Source organism: Thunnus albacares, chromosome 21, assembly GCF_914725855.1.
Source record: "Thunnus albacares chromosome 21, fThuAlb1.1, whole genome shotgun sequence".
Lineage (NCBI taxonomy): Eukaryota > Metazoa > Chordata > Actinopteri > Scombriformes > Scombridae > Thunnus > Thunnus albacares.
Window position 1 is genome coordinate 23,181,585 of NC_058126.1, and position 17,248 is coordinate 23,198,832.

Consider the following 17,248-nt stretch of genomic DNA (forward strand, 5'->3'; position numbering starts at 1 on the left):
ATTAATCACCAGCTCTGACAACCATGAAGAGCAGACAGCAGTCTGTTTAGGTCTGATAGTTGCTTCTACAGTTCAGATTTGTGTAACCATGACCTCAAGTTTATATCTCACCTCTCCACACACACACCCTCCATCTGCAGTGTGTGTGAGAATGGCACTCTGGTGTGCACCAAGCTTCCCTGCCCAGTGTATGAGCCCTGGAGCCCATGGAGCACCTGCTCAGCTTCCTGTGGGCGTGGTCAGAGGACGAGGACACGCCTCTGCCAGGACACGGTGGATGGTCCTTCCTGTACTGACACCATGCAGACAGAGAGCTGCGATCTGCCATCATGTCCAGGTCTGATATATCAACTATTGAAAATGTCAAAAATTAAGTTGTCAGCACTCACAGATAAGTGTATATCACTTCTTTAATGATGCACAGCAACCAGTTTCAGCCCCAAACTTTCCTCAGCATTACTGAAACAATTGTGGGTTGAATCCTATTAAACAGCAGCCAGGAACCTGCTGGTGATTAAAACCAGCTGATACAAATCATCTAAACAGGCATCATCAGAAAACTAGTACCAACAAAAAAAATAACAAGAAAATCCAAAACAATTCAAGCCACCCGAGGAGATGTACCACATCATGTGACTGCAATGACCAAACAATGACAGATTGATTTACACACTAACAAGAAAAATAGCATGTACATAAATAGGAACAACCATCCTCAAGGGACAAATATTAATCAGAAAATTAGTAAGAAAATAGTAACCAAACAGGAGGAAATATATCACGTGCTGTGATTACAACAGCCAGATAAAAGTCCAATAGATCTACTCAATATATCTCACATATGATTGTACCAGAAAAAATATGTGACCGACAGATTTACCAAATATATCATACATTGTAAAAGTAATAGTCAGATAAGTGACCGATAGAAATGCATGTCTGTATATGTGTAGACCATGTGCAAAACCTCCATACAAAGTGCAAATACATATACATAATTTAAAAACTATATCAATAAGTAATAGGAGGACAATATCAGGTATTGCGATCGCAACAGCCAGATCAGAGGCCAATAGGTATACACACAAACAATAAAAAATGTATGTATGCAAATATGAAGAACAGTGAGCAAATCCTCCACAGACCATACAAATGCATCCCAATAATACATATATTCATAAAAAACAAGACAGCAGCAATTCTTCGTTCAACCCCCCAAGATATTCAGTTTGCAAGTAGTGTTTTCACTATGCCTCTCTTTGGAGAAGTTTCCTCTCTCTATCACCTCCCCTCAACAACAATCTCGATACCCATAAAGCATAGGCTACGAACCCCGTGACCTGCAGAATTAAAGTGTCTGGCTACAGGAGACCTCTCGTCCCTATTTCTCATATTACTCTTGTGTTTGGAAATCCTTATTCTCAGTTCTCTTTTTGTCTTGTCACATAGCAAAACCCATAAGGACAATTCAGTTGGAGGACTACATGTGTGATCCTGCATGTGATTCTGCCCCTGACTTTCATTTTTCTGCCTGTGTGGGGTTGTAAAAAATGGTCCCGTCTAATCATGGCATTACAATTCACAGAGTTGGAACAGGGAAAATTTCCCAGGGGAAGAGAACTTAAAAAATGTCCTAACATAGAGATCTGTCTTTCCCGTATTCAATCGCTTATGAATATGGGAAAGATGACAAACTCTCAGCCCACAATGGGGTCATAGACAGTATATGCCAATGTTTTCTGACAATATTTTTGACTGACTGAGAAATAGGTGAGAAGGTCGTAGATATAAGTAGAGACTGTTGTTTAAGAGGAGGAGGATTAGGTGCTATAAGGCTATCCCTATCGATTTCACGAGCACATAGGTCACCGGCCTGTCTCTCAAACTCCTCCTCAGAGCTACTAATTCTTCTTATTCTTAACAGTGACTATAGGGCAAGCTCCTTTTCAGGCTGTGTGGATGATAACTTGAGTAATGTAATTAGTACTGTAAAGTAAAATAATATTGTAAAGCCTCCAATCCTTCCTTATGGGTTACATTTGTGTATAAGCTTGCAATTATTGAAAATGTCCCAAAATGTCTTAGACTTGTAGACGTTTAGACATTTAATTTACTGAAAGTTGTTTCTGTCGTTGCTTTTCAATTCCTCCATCTTCGTCCTCCCTCTCAGCGGGATGTTTGTTGAGTGAGTGGTCACCCTGGAGTGAGTGCAGCACCACATGTGGCGGTGGGTTGTCCATGCGGAACAAGACGGTCCTTCGGGAGCCAGAGCCTGGTGGGATGGCCTGTGCCGGACCACTTGAACAGCACACTGTCTGTAACACCAACAGCTGCCTGCCCGGTAACACAAACACACACATCATTGGAGGTTTTATATTTAGCACATTCATGTATTAACTGAGCAATAGAATTCCTGAATCCTAGTTAAAGAAACTGGTTTCCAAGCAACTCATGAGAGCCTTAATGGTGAATTTTCAAGCAAGTAAGCAAAGATGTGACTTCAAACCTGACTGAGCCACATGAAATTAAGTATGCATGAATAAAGTAACTTACACATGCAGTATGTCTCTGTAGTGAAATATATATGAGACATGATGTCATTTTGTATGATCATTTGTGCATGTGTGTTGCAGAGTGTCCTGGCGGCCAGGTGTTCAATAATTGTTCAGGTTCCTGTCCATATACCTGTGAGGACCTGTGGCCACACACTCAGTGTTTACCCGGACCCTGCACTCCTGGGTGCACCTGCCCCCCTGGACAGGTCAGGATGCTTTGTGCATGTGTGTGTGTGTGTGTGTGGTTGGAAAGTAGGTCTGATTCTTACTAGTCTCACTACATCCCTAGGTGTTGTACGGAGGCTCCTGTGTGTCCCATGCAGCCTGTCCCTGTTCTCCACTCTCCCTGCTGGCTGGTTACCAAAGCTGGAATGTCACTACTGAGGAGATCACAGAGGTCCTGCTGCCATCTGGAACGGCCATTCAGCAACTCTGCAACACATGGTACTACACTCATTTGGTTTCATTCATTTAATCACTGATTTTACCATTTCTTTGGGCCAGCAGACATATGGTGTGAGCAGCAGGACAGTCCTTTACCTATAGGACTTGGATCTGGCCTGCTGAGGTATCTTTTAGCATCTCCTCCTCCAGATGGGACGGTCATGCCTCACAGTTACTGTAACTAATGGTGCACCCAAGCAGCGGTCATCAATTTGTGACCAGGATTTTGCCCTTAAATGACAGAAATGGCAGATGAAGTGTAAATACTGAGACAAGAATTTGCATTATAGCTGAGCTTGCAGTACAGTACTATTTCAATGTTAAATATATACATTTAACCCTCATTTCCATGTGACTCTCAATATATCTATGCACCTTCCAAGAACAAACAGTGGAGTTTCTGCATGGCTTCCAATTATTTACACCCTCCTGCTGCTTTTTCATTGGTTAACTGACCGTCACACAGTGGATTGTAGGACACAGAGGGACACTGCTTGTGTCCTCCAGATTCAAGTGTAAGAAGGCCACATTTCTTGGCTGCATTTGTAGGAGCCTTTGAATTACTGCTTGACTTCAGAGAATCCAGCCTCTGAATTGGGGCACAGCTGCTGAGTGCCAGAGTATGCCTCTTATCCTTTATGGATATGCATTCAAGAGGGGAGAGCACAGTGAACAGGAGGAGATATGATAAGCATGGTTGACCATGCATTCTGCTGGATTTGCTGAGGTTCATGCAATTTGTGACTTTTTTTTTTCTTTTTAAGAGAAGGTGCAAATAGTGGCAGTATGTTAAAGAAAGGTTGTGGTGGGGAAGAGGAATTTAAATTAAATTCTTTTTTACGTGAAGATCTTACTGTGCAGGAGGAAGTTGCCCTAAGTCAGTTTATTTTATGAGCTTTATTAGCACACACAGTGAATGCAAAGTTCTGGCTGTGTGTGGTCAGTCTCTTAAACTTGACTAAAGCACTATGATGATTACATTTCTTTCTACTGAGACATTTGTACTCTTAATTTATTTTCAGCACATTAATGTATGTATTCATTCATCCAGTTTGTCTGTACCTTATGAAATGGCTTAAAAAAGAATATCTTAATCACATAACTGGTTAACTGCCATCTCTATGGGTCAGTTTAAGCAAATAAAACTAAGAGGTTAAGATAAGGAAAAGATGTTATCATTATTAAAAGAAATCAACACTGCCTTGTTGGGAGAAGACAAGATACAAACCGAACCCTCAAGGTCAGACACTGTGTACCAATCCACTCCAGCCTCCTAACATGTTTTGTAGAGCTGTGATGTCACACTATTTTCAGCTTTGCTCTGATAGGACAGTCTTTATTTGCATGACCGCAACAGGTTGCATGTCAGGAAAAGTGTAAGTGTTTGAACAGATGACTGATGCTGTCATTCTTGTGGTGAGGAAAAGTCCAGCTCTGTAGCACACAACAGCTATTGTAAAAGTGAAAAGCTTTGACCAAAGGAGAGAGGTTATAACTGTGTTTTGGGGAGTGTGATCTTAACATTGAGAAACATTAGCACAAGGTTGACAATGGTCTGATTTATTAATGACAAATGTACAAAGATATCACAACAATAATTTGACAATGATACAGTGAAATTAAGAATGCTGCTTAGAGTTCCGTTTCATTGTCTCCAGTTTGGTACTACGATATCTTCTGTAACAGATAGTCTGGCAGGCAGCAGACATGCCGTAAGTCACTTCATTTTCCTCACAGTGGTCACATCTAATGTGGTCTGATGGACTCAGCTGTGTGACACGATGACTGCTTTGTTGTTTCACTATTCATTCATATCAACCTAACTATTCTCTCTCACATTACTTTTACTCACCTAATTTTTCCTCTATCTTTCTCCAGCGTGTGCCAAGGAGGAGTGTTTAACTGTACCTCAGAGGTCTGTGATGGTGAGTGCCACAGCTGTTCTTCAATAAAGCATTCCTTACACTTCACAGGGCCTCTCTCTTTTAACAATGAAAGCGCCGGCAACAATAAACTTTGCTTGAACTGTCAAGAAGCTGCCACAACAGTTGGCTCAAATAACTTGAGAGACAGTCGCATCAGTCACAGCCTGTGAAGGCCATTACTGGGTTTTTCTTTTGTAAACATGTGATGCCATCTTGAACTTGTGGAGGAGAAAGAGCTAAATGATGGTGGGGGAGTGGAGTGTCACTAAGTGCAACCACTCACATGCTCAGAAGGGACTTGAATGTGTGAATAGCTCTTATTTGACCTATGTTTTTATGTCTTTTATCCCTTCCCCCCAACACCTCCTCTCTTCTGGACTCATAGCAGTCTACTTGACCAGAGTCAATTCCATATTCACAGACAGCAGTTAAACTTGTCTGTTCCAGTGAACAGCATAGCAGCTGTGGAGCAATTAGTCTCCCTTCATCGTGGCATTCTATTAAAAACTGTGCAGCATGTTCTTAATGTTGCAATCGGCAAACTTGCGGTCACGAACCATTGTCTCACATCTGCTACTCCTTCCCAAAATGCACACAAGCTAAATCAAAAGCGAACCACAGCATCACACTAACACAATAGAAACCAATGTGCACTCATGGATACAACAGGTAAGTCAGCCTGCAAATGTATCAGGACGTTGATCCGCAGCGCTGTGAAATCCACCAAAACAGCTGCAGGGATTTGAAGTGCTTAAAGTGATTCCTGTTAAATTTAAGTGTTTTTTGGAAAGCTGTGAGAGGCTCATACTCCCTGCCTCAATCCAATTTGTTCTCGCCATAATCGCGTTTCCCCAAACCTCTTAGTTTGTGAGTAAAATGCCATCATGACCAATAATCATAAAATAAGTATATGAGAATAACTTATAACTTTCTCATCCTTCCTGTTACTGCTGTGTTTGATCAGAGTGACCTCTGAAATAAATCTCATAAGATCTAACTACAGTATTTTCTGTAGTATCTTTTGATTTTAGAGGTCTGCTCTGATCATTGCCAGTAGGTCTTTCCAGACAAATGGCTTTAATATAAAAGGATGTGTGCAGTGGACATTGTGTTATTGTAATTTTATGTTCCGAGGGGAGATGAACTGTAGAGCTCGGGTGACATATTTCTCTATGTATGTGCTGCTTTACTGCTCCAGGCATGTGAAAGTAAAAGTAACGCTGACCTGAAAGTGTTGATTTATATTCTTCTCCCTTCCTCTCCTCTTCCAGTGGACTGTGAGTGGTCCAGCTGGTCCCAGTGGAGCCCATGCTCAGCCAGCTGTGGTTCAGGACAACAGAGCTCCACCAGAACCGTCGTGCAGCCCGGCCAGTACAGAGGGGCCCCATGCGAGGGCCCTGACCACCGCGGCACTACTTGCATGGCCCCTGACTGTGGTGAGTGAGAGGACGGAATGTTTTACAATTCATAAATAAATCATATCAGACACCATTAGAAAAAAAAGTGGCATGATGATTAATACCTTGAAATTCACTCATTTTCTGTCCATATACCCTTTTGAGTCCCCTTACTCCCTCTCCTCAACCAATTCATCATTAAATTTTCCATTTTCCCAACTTCCCGTCTTCTATCCTATCATTTTCCGGTTACATCCTCCCTCCTCTTTCTATTTTCTGCTCTTTTCCCTGACACCTACTTGCCCCTCTCTCACTCCTGTCCCTCTCCAAATCCTCCTCCTCCTCTGCAGCGTGTCCTAACGGGGAGCGGTGGAGGAGGAGCGTGTCAGAGGAGGTCCCGTTGTGCGAGAGGAGCTGCCATGACATTTACTCCTCCTCTCCCGTCAACTGCAGCAGCTCCGCCGAGGGCTGCGTGTGTCAAGAGGGGCTTTACCGAAACACGGAGGGTGTTTGTGTCATCCCCGCCCTCTGCCCCTGCCATGACCAGGGCATCCTGCGGGAGGTATACACACACACACACACACACACACACACACACACACACACACACACACATATACACAAACACTGGCTTACACCCAAAGCAAACAGACATCTGCTGCCCAGCAAACTTGGCAGCTTGTACCCATTGTGCCTGTCTCATTGTGGCTTCTGTATTAACCTTACCATTAGCGTGTTGTTTACGTTCCCTTCCATTCACTCCCATTGTGTTATTTACTCATGAAGAAGGGCCCATTAGAAGATGAGTGACATGCCCCAGGGGCCACATTACACCACAATGCCTCTCCAGCCCTCAGCCTCATCAATAATGTAGGAAGTGCCGTAGAACGCCGGCACTCGGACCGCAACTGGGCAAGCCTGTCTAGAATAATTTATGAAGGAGGGGATTTTATAGGATTATAAGAATTAATCATACAGTGACAAGAGGTCAGATCCCCTCCTCTTTATCCTTCTTCTTAAGGCATTTCTTTCTCTCTTTCATTCTCCGTTTGCTCACTCATACCCCAGCTTTGTCTCTCACCAATCCCACTTTTGCTTTCTTTCAACATTCTTAATCTTTCTTTTACTGATCTCTGCCTCCCCTTTCTCTTATTCCTCATTCTGCTACACTTTTCCTCCCTCAATCTTCCACTTCCTTTTTTCTCTACTTCTCTCTCTTCATCTTTCCCTCTCGGTCATTCTCTCTGTCTTTTTTCTGTCTGCTCTCTTTCTTCTTCTCTTCTATAAAAGATCATCTGTGGTTTTTCTAATCAACCACCTCATGACCATTATGCCAAATGTGCTCATTGTGAGCCACAAAGGCACTCCCTAGTGAGTGCTTTTATACGGGTAAAAGTGGAGCTCTTTTAATGATTCCCATTGCTAACACACACATAAATGTCACAGTCCTGGCAGTCTGTGTATGTGTTGTTATAATTACAGCATCATCATGTGCCTCCATAAGCTAAATTATGCACAGCAGTGCAGCCGGAGCTTTAGTGGAATCACTGAATAAATACATCCTGAGCTTAGACCAGTTGCACAAACCCGCATCGGCAGAAATGTGGGGGTTCATGAAGAAAAGTGTAATGGGCTGTCGAGGTGTCATCGTTGTACCTGCATTAAAAAAAAGTCTGATGAGTGAATATACATAATTGTGTGTGTTTTTGTGTGTGTGTGTGTGTGTGTGTGTGTGTGTGTGAGCCAGGCAGGATCGGAGTGGGAGGAGGGCTGCATGTTGTGTCGCTGTGTGAACGGGAAAAAACTGTGCCAGCTGAGGTGTCCCCCACTCCAGTGTGAAGAGGTGAGACACACACACACTAACACTCAGTACTGATTATGCAGGTATACCTTTTCAACAGAAGGAGATGTGTACTGATAAGCACTTATGAGGAGAGAGTAGAAAGAAAATGACTCTTTATGTTTTGAAACACTTTTTTTCAAGATCCTATATTCAGAGGCACTAGTGTTGTATAATATATAATTATAATATACTGTACGTGATTTAGTACATTTTCTGAAAAATCACTTGAAAATATAGATTAAATAACCAAAAGGGAATGTTGGTTTTTGGCTAATCCTAAATACCTGACAAATCAACAGTTCTTAACAGTTCTTTAAATACAATATTGCCTTAAATGTGTCTTGTGTGCATCATTATTCTCAAAGGCCTCATACACCCAGAGATATTAAAGAGATAGCTCCCTCTGTAGGAACAGTTCAACACATCATCTCTGCCAGCTGACACATCTCTATCGTTTCATGGTCTACACCATCATTTTGCCCAACCTTAAGTTAGTTGGCTCTGCTTTATTTATTCAATTAGTCTCTGAGATTAAGATCTGTCTTATAAGAGAGACCCAAGAGCAACACTGTTACATACTGTACACTATACAACACCATAACAAGACAGTTCAGTCATACAAAGCAGTCATCACACACAAAGACGTCATATTCAAAACATTCACCAAGTCCCCCAGAGGAATGAGTGTCTCTGACTTCAGTTTGTTTTGTTTTCCAGTAGTAGCATGCACAGTACTGGAAACCAGTCCAGATCAGAGTCGGTATGAGGACCTTTTAAAGCTAGGTATCCTTTGATCTGGTGAAACTGTTTTTCACTTTGAACTCAACTAAGGATGCTCAGTAAAACTTAGAAAGCCTGGCCTTATACATGAAAACAAAGATATGCTTGTGCTTCCTACATATCAATGATATGTAGGATATTAAGAGATAATGACTAAGCTTGTTGTCTATGTGCTTGAATTTTGTCCGTTGATGCAATCATTTACTTGTGGAGGATATGTACTATAATGACTATCTCTGTGTCTCCATCTTCTCCAGATAAAGCTCTCTCAAAGCATGATATTCCCTTATCAGAATATATCAACTGGATAGTTCTTAAAGGCCCAAAGATGTAAAAAGTTAGATTTTTTTTATTTCCTACCCTGGTAATTATCACAGGGGACATATCTAGTGAGCCCTTACGGGTGTCCTACACACAAGGATTGGAGCTACTAAATCAGACTAACAGCTGTGTATGTACAACACACAAAATCATAACATACAAGGTGAAATGCTGACAGATCGAAAGCGAGCTTAAATATCAGAAAACAATATCCACACAAGTATGTCGACACCTTCACAAAGTACAATACCAAACCCCAGACTTCACCAGTAATCTGTAAGTTGTTGAAAAGGTGTGTAGCTAAAAGCTGCTGTTGTAGTCCCAGTTTGCTCCTCTACAGGTGTGTGTGTGTGTGTGCACCTATAGTATCCAAACACAAGTAAACAGACATGAAAGTTCTCCCAGACAAACACATCAGTCCATTCAACCGCCGCTGCTACCCTGGGGTGTTACAGTTCACACAGTGTCTCTGGTGGTCACAAACATCTCAATTACTCTGAGCGAAGGAGGAAATGCTCAGCTCCCTCAAGAATGTGTGGGATGCGCTGTGCAAGTTGCTGGCTGAAGTAGATCAATACCTGACTGTCCGATCCACCCACAAGCCTGCACTTTTTCCTTCACCATGCCCTTCTCCCTCACATGAAGCACTGACTCCTGGATTTCTTATTAAGCATAACTGAGTTTCATTCCAGTGGCTCATATGCACCGTGTGACAAAGCTGAAACCTGAGTTAATTTTAGGAAAATGGTTTATTAAGTAAAGCATCCTCTGCAGGTTTTTAAATATTCTTCAGTTAAAGTTTTGCAGCAACTTTGCTTTTGTCTTGCAGACAATGCTCAGTCAGACACATATGAGCGGTTAGCTGGTCATCTCGCAGGAGACGGTGAGCTCAGTGATCAATTATGCATTGTGTTCTGTGCAACTAGAGGCAGATGAAGAAAAAAATAAACTACACATAAAATATGAATTAATATTTGTAGTCCTTGCGACAAGTGGAACTTTTGCTACCACATAAATACAGATTTCATCCAGTCGTGCGTCAGACAGAAATAGAGGGCAAGGACATGACCAGAAAGACAGAGAAAACAGGCACCACATAAAGACACTTCTCATTAGAGCCAATGTTAAAATAGACGCTGTTTGTGGCATCCCACCGAGGCTGCCCTTGTGTTATTTTTAAAAAAGAATTGAAATTATTTTCTCCCAAACATCCTACTGCAATGCCTCTTTTCTCCTTCTTCTTTGGCTGTAACTCGATGCCATATTTAAAGGGTCAATTCACTGACTCTGTCTTGCCGTGCAGCTTTGGTCATATTTTTCCAGGTTTGGACATACCCCTCTCTTAGATTTCAGTCACCGTCCTGAAAGAATCAAGCTAAATGGAATTTCATTTGTGATGTGATGCTCACTACATGGAAAAATTCATATATACAGAAACAGTGCTCTAGATAATCCACAGAACACACTGTCAAGGACTGTTTCTAAGGTAATGAAAGCTGTTTAAGATGCCCTCCAGACATGCTTTAAAATGTATAAAAATACTCTGCTTTGAATAACAATATGTGCCTGATGTGGTTTTTCCACAAAAAAGTTCAATTACCTTGTTTGAAATTCTTAAAATTGACATTTCCTTCTTCTCCCTCATAGAAATATCCAGAATCTATGAATATGCAACTAGTTTTCATTTCAAAAGTGTATGTGTGCTGGAGGCTTCAAGGTTATGTCACAGATCATGCTCGCAGGTACTGTCAACACCTTGAACTGAGATTCAAGTTGAGCCCAGAGAAACGTTCCCCCTTCAGCAGATGAATGTGAAAACAGCCTTCTAGTGTCAAACTCTGCACAAATATCATCTTCCACAGTGAAAGTCAAACATCCAAGTGAAATTGGATGTCAAATTGTGCTCTGTAGACCATAAATTAAATTCCATTTACCTCCATTATACTATGAATCCTTCAACTGCAGGTGAGCTAAATGCTAATGTCAACATGCTCACAACGACGATGCTAACGTGCCAATGGATAGCAGTTATAATGTTTATCATGCTTATTGTAGTAGTCGCCATTGTAGTTCAGCATGTTAGCACACTGACATTTGCCAATTAAACACAAAGAACAGCTGAGGCTGATGGGAATCTCATTGGTTTTGCAGGTGTTTATTCTGCACCAGGACAAATAAACATTCTGACCTGATTATGGCACTAAAGGAAAAGTCAAGGGTGGAGTTTATTTCAATTTTTCACTCTCTTATTTAAAAGTCAGCTTAAATAAAACTAAAATTATCTGCATGGTTTGATACAACCAGAGATAAGTGAAAAAAGGTGTTTTTGGTTGTAATTTGGGTGAACTAGCCCTTTAAATAAAAGGCTACCAAGTAATGAAGAGAATTGATTTTTTTTTTTAGAAAATCTTCTCTCCATGGTGATGAAGTTGAGAAAAAGTCACAATTGAAAAAGTCAACTGTCTCATCCTTGACACAGCCAGCTGAATTGATGCCTTCAGTACACCAGTAGCTGTATAAAAGCCAGGGTAAAAATAAAATCTGCTGACATCCAGAACTTTGAAGGAGAGGTTGGTTGCACAGCGAGCTTCACAAAGCAGACAGTCTACCGAATGTTCAACCTGTGGTGCACAAAGGTCTGGTGCACTCTGTTTCTAGAGGGACTGGGAGTTGTGTAACTGTGCTTACATTCTGAAATCCCTCGCCTCCCCCAGCTGCACTAAGTTATGCCTCAGTGAAAGCACTTCTTAGCCTGGCCAATATGAAAAGGTCATTTAATGCACTGTGTTCCTTCTCTTGACAGCCTGAGAATTGGTTACTGTCAGTGTACTCTGTTATTTATGACTTAGCTTACAGTCAAACAAGCACATTGCTTTTTTTTTAAATTGAAATTTTCAAGGTAATGTATTGAAGGTTCTGCTATATGTGGTGATAAAAGCTATCAGGATGTTTTCCTCTCAAACACTGAATCCTCTTATTTCTTTTTATTTCTCTACTAGACACATTAATAGAGTTTTGATTTCCATCTCACACCCTGTAGACGACACAAATTTGGCTACCCTTTACTTTAAATGCCAGGTGCCCTTTGATTTGAAATAACAAGGAAACCGCATTTCACACCGTTTCTACCCCCTGCCACATGAGACACACATATACACACACACACACACTGATGTATGCATACATTCAAGCTCTTAACTTAAAGGACTTAAAATGCTCTGCTTCATGACCTCCCATCCTTTAAGTGAGTGGGCTCCCTCCATCCCTGAGGGAAGGCTGGCGGCGATGCAGAGTGGGAGGAGAAGACCTCGGGGTGAACAGTTAGAAGTGTGTATGTGTGTTAGAGAGATGGTGTAGTTGGGTGAAGTTTCAGGCGTGAGGTGAGGCTGGTGTTGGTAGAGGTGCTGAAGCCTGCTGTCAGACTTTGTGTGTGTGTGTGTGTGTATGACTCTGCATGCTAGCAGCAGATATTCTCAGACAGGGACACCGTGGGACACCCAGAATTTCTCTGGATCGTTCTGGATCTCTCCTCCTCAGCGGCTTAATTTCTCCGTCTGTGTCCTCGGTGTCCTTACATCACTGTCTTTGTCTCGCTATTTTTGGTCTTTGATTCTTACTTCCGTTCCTTTCCTCATCTGTTTTGCCTGGTCTGTCTCTGCTGGGCTGATATCTCCCTCCCTCTGTCTTTCATCATATATGTCTAAAGTACTGCACCTTGATATACTGTACATACACTTATTTCAGCCTCTCCTCTCCTCCAGCTATTCCCCAGTGTCTCTTTTCTATTTCCTTCTTTTCAGTAATTGATTGCGTGTTCCTTTGGTTTGGTTGTTGTCCTTTTGGGAAAATATGTCCATAAAGTAAAAGCTTATTGTCACATATTGAATTAAAGGCCTGACAGAAGTTGCTGTACTGAAACAGAAGTGTCTAATAAATTGACTTCAAGTGCTGACAGTGTGCAGGAGATTATTTTTGTTCATCACTCGTTGTGTTTCTAACTTGTCTGTTTTGAGACTCTTCAAGAAAATGTTTAAAAAGACAAATCGTGTCTTCTCTACCTCAGGGGGAGGTGAAGGTGGAGGAACCAGGCAGCTGCTGTCCAGTCTGTAGGAAACAGTTTCCAGGTAAGTAAAACATGTACAGAAGTATACAAATCTTATACACAAATTCTGTATGGTTCTGTGTAGTGATTTCCAAACCACCTTCATTCAATTTGAATGTTCCATAGTTCATTTTATAGCAGGGTGAAAACCAAGTGCCGCAGTGCCCAATTAGTGAGAGATTACATTACTTAGCCTACATTGGGGCTTAAATCTCTCCCAGTGGAGGAAATGTCCCATGCTGCAAGGGGGCACGGCAATGTCACTGTGCTCTCTGTAAAGAAGTCTCTGCTCTGCCTTCCTTTGTCTTTTTCCTCCTCCCTTCTTTTTCATGCAAATACAAAAAAACCTGACTTACCCCATTTTTATGCTTTCTGTTCCTCACATTCTCTTCTTTCTTACTTGCTTTTTCTCTCTCTTTCCCCTGCCTTATTTTGCCCCTTTACATCCCTCCTCCTCCTCCTCCTCCTCCTCCTCCTCCTTCTCTCTGCGTTTCCATCAGACGAGCCCGTGCCAGAGTGCCGTCGCTATGTGCAGGTCAGGAACATCACTAAAGGAGACTGTCGGCTTGACAATGTGGAGGTCAGCTTCTGCAGGGGACGCTGTCTTTCCAGGACTGATGTCATCCTGGAGGTACGGAAAAGAGACACATGCACACACACACATGTGCTCAGCTGTTCCCTGAGCAGAAGACATCACTCCGAACATCTTGAGGCAATGTTTACGGGTATTGACCTCCACATTACAATGACAACTGGAAGCACAAGGAAGATCAATACTAGTGGCATGGTGGATTAAAATAGAAAAGAACCGATGCAAACCCCTCTGTTGGTTGTAATTGTGTGCAAATTGCCCATCAGGGCTGCACAGTTAATTGTGTTTAATCATATAGTGCAATTTCAGCCCCTATAGTTAGAAATTTCTGCAATATTCATTTAATTAAGGCCGACTGCCAGACTTAAATGATCAACATGTGGATACACAATGCCAAAAACACAGTAAAAACAGTTTTGTCCAAAGCCACTAACCATTATTAATAACAGTGTTCACAATACGTAGGAGAATAATCAAGATTATTACTTAAACTATCAGTGCAGCCAAATTGCCCATCTGTTTCTGCTCAAACCTGGCCTGGTGTGTGTTTTAGCAAGACAAAGTGAAGTCAAACACATGGCCTCATGCAGCTGGTCACACCTGCTGTAATCTCATTTCTTCATAGATAAACACAGGCCACTGAGACACTTGTAGTCTGCAGTTAACTGTCTCTGAATATGGCAAAGTGAGTATTTGATCATGTTACCTTCTGTCAACAGTGGCCACAGCCAAATATACAGTTGACATAGCTGCTATCAGAGCATTTAAACAAAAGTACATCATTTAGCAGTTGCGTCACCAGTGTATACTGTAGATGTTTTAATAGGAAGTCTGTGTGTGGGGGTCATGTGTGGAGCCAGTTAGTTACTGATTCTGTCTGCTTGTTTTTGTTTTTTTTTCATCCCTGCATTCATTTGTTTTGGTTTTGGTCCTTGTAAGACAGCGATCTCATCACGTCGTCACCATGGTGACTTTGTTCTTCCTTGGCATCCATACATCTCCACTGTAAAAATAGAGTCAGTCATGCTGGGAGATTAGTAAAAATAAACATCAGCTCAGCCAAATGTGTCATTACCTCCTGTTACTGTGGCAACAAGGGATGGTAACTGGTGACTAGGCAGCACCGGGAAAGTTCCCTTTTCATTGATCAGCAGGAGTGGAAGAAGCAAGACTGAATACACAGGAATCACGAGTCAGATCATAAAGAGCACACACACACACACACACACACACACACACACACACACTCTCTGGACTTTTCAAAGTGTGTGAAGCACTAATAACCACCATTATTGTTTTGAGTTTTTGATCATGGACTCCTTTCCTGCTTCTCTCACCTCCTCCTCCTATTGTGTATCATTCTCTGCTACAATCCACTTTACCTTTCCTCATTCTGTCTCTTGCTTGGTTCTTCACCTGCACTAATTGGACACATGAACATTGTTTCTAAGCTGTCTTCTATCATGCAAAACACAAAGGCTGAGTTTTTACATTTCCAAGAACTAAAAAAATAGAAATAATTTAGTCTGAAATGTGTTTTTGTATGTCAGTATTTTGTCAACAAAGGGCTTAAAGCTGCACTAATCAATATTCTTACATTAATAATGAGTCAGATGATTACTGTCTGACTCCTGCAGAGTTTGATGACATATCTCTGTGGGTTCCCCTTTAACGTTGTTTGTATGAAACATATTTACTAGTGGAGCTTTAATCTTGTCTCTGATGTGTTTTCATATTTATATTCAGATGTCTTTTAGATATATTTTCCTCCTATTTTATAGCTCCTCAATAAAACTGTAGTTTACTGGTTTCTCCACCTCACTCCTGCCAAGACTCTTTCCTCTCCTCCAAATTTATCCTCCTTTTTTTTTACTCTCTTTCCTGACTTCCTCAACCTCTCATCATCTCACTTGTTCCTCCTGAACGCCAAGCATTCATCATCTTTCCGTTCTCTACTTTCCTACTTCTCTCCCTCTCTCTCAACTTCTGATATCCTCTCAAAAACCTCCTCCTCCTTGATTTCACCCTCTCCTCTCACCCCCTCCCTTCTTTTCATCCTCTCTTCTCCTCCCCCCCTCCATACAGGAGCCTTACCTCCAATCACTGTGTGAGTGCTGCAGTTACCGCTTGGACCCAGACAACCCGGTCCGCTTCCTCAGCCTGCAGTGCGCGAGCGGAGAGAGCGAGCCGGTCGTCCTGCCTGTCATACACAGCTGCGAGTGCACCAGCTGCCAAGGTGGGGAGTGATGAACGCAGCCGAACCGATTTGCATGTTCATCTCGAATGTAGATTTGAAAACCAAAGATTTAAATGTATGTAAAATGGCCAATGTTGACACACTTCAGGTTCCCAGCAGAAACACAGGTATAGCAGGGACATCTTGAGGATGTACCCCAGACAGGAAGAGAGAGGGAGCTGAGTTTATATCTTTACTTTATATCCTGATATACTTGAGTTAACTGTTAGGTCAAGTGCACATATGGACATTAAGAGAGGTTTTGCTTGTTGTAATCATTCCTCCTGTTCATACTGGCTATTAAGAGATCCTTTCCTAATGCACTTTCAATGTAAGTGATGACAAAATCCACTGCCCTCACAAAAATCAATGTCAGTAGTCAAATTAGTCAAATCAAGTGGATATCTTCCTAAGTTAGTCTTTATAGTACAGATTTCCCTGTGTTAAGCTGCAGTGGAATAATTGTAACAAAAAGAAGGAAATTTGTGCTAAAACGGCTGTAATTTCAGATGACATCTACTTGATTTGACTCATTTCGGATGGCAGAAGCTTCATATTAGCTTCAGAAAACCTTTTGAATACATTTTTGCACAAATGAGGACTGTATTTGGTCCCCCATCACTCACATTGTAAGAGCATTATGAAGGAATCCTCTAATGGCTAGTCTTAATAGGATAGTATAATAATAATAGGAATATGATTACAGCGAGCAAAACCTCTTTCAATGTTCATATGGATACCTAACAGACTTCAAAAATTCTGAACCTGCCCTTTCATTTACTGAAGACTCGCACAACCAACGAGGAACGCAGGACACACAGAGTAGCCGTCGTGCTCACATGAATGTGGAGTTAAAAGCAAGTATCTGAACACTCCTAATTTCAAGCTTGTTGCACGTTTGAGCCATGCCTCAGCCGCTGATGTCAGAGCAGGCGTTTAATGGGGCTGCACTCCATTTGGCCATGTCAGCGTGCCAAATATTACGTAGCAGCAAAGGGAGGAGAGAGCTTAAATGGAAGTATGTCTTATCAGCTGACCTTGCCTCACTTTCAC

The 17,248-nt window shown here is 41.8% G+C and overlaps 1 protein-coding gene across 5 annotated transcripts in view; it reads left to right on the forward strand.

Moving 5' to 3' along the window:
• The window catches only part of sspo (SCO-spondin), a 91,084-nt gene that overhangs the window by 72,478 nt on the left and 1,358 nt on the right, over positions 1–17,248 (forward strand). For 4 of the 5 annotated variants that reach the window (XM_044339310.1, XM_044339312.1, XM_044339311.1 and 1 more), the window contains 11 exons: positions 141–337; positions 2,171–2,341; positions 2,634–2,761; positions 2,845–2,999; positions 4,878–4,924; positions 6,196–6,360; positions 6,672–6,883; positions 8,069–8,164; positions 13,329–13,389; positions 13,868–13,998; positions 16,045–16,195. In XM_044339310.1, the coding sequence (XP_044195245.1) occupies positions 141–337; positions 2,171–2,341; positions 2,634–2,761; positions 2,845–2,999; positions 4,878–4,924; positions 6,196–6,360; positions 6,672–6,883; positions 8,069–8,164; positions 13,329–13,389; positions 13,868–13,998; positions 16,045–16,195 (1,514 nt within the window). Of the gene's footprint in view, positions 1–140; positions 338–2,170; positions 2,342–2,633; positions 2,762–2,844; positions 3,000–3,062; positions 3,344–4,877; positions 4,925–6,195; positions 6,361–6,671; positions 6,884–8,068; positions 8,165–13,328; positions 13,390–13,867; positions 13,999–16,044; positions 16,196–17,248 lie in introns of those variants that run through there. The other variant, XM_044339313.1, reaches the window with a different exon arrangement.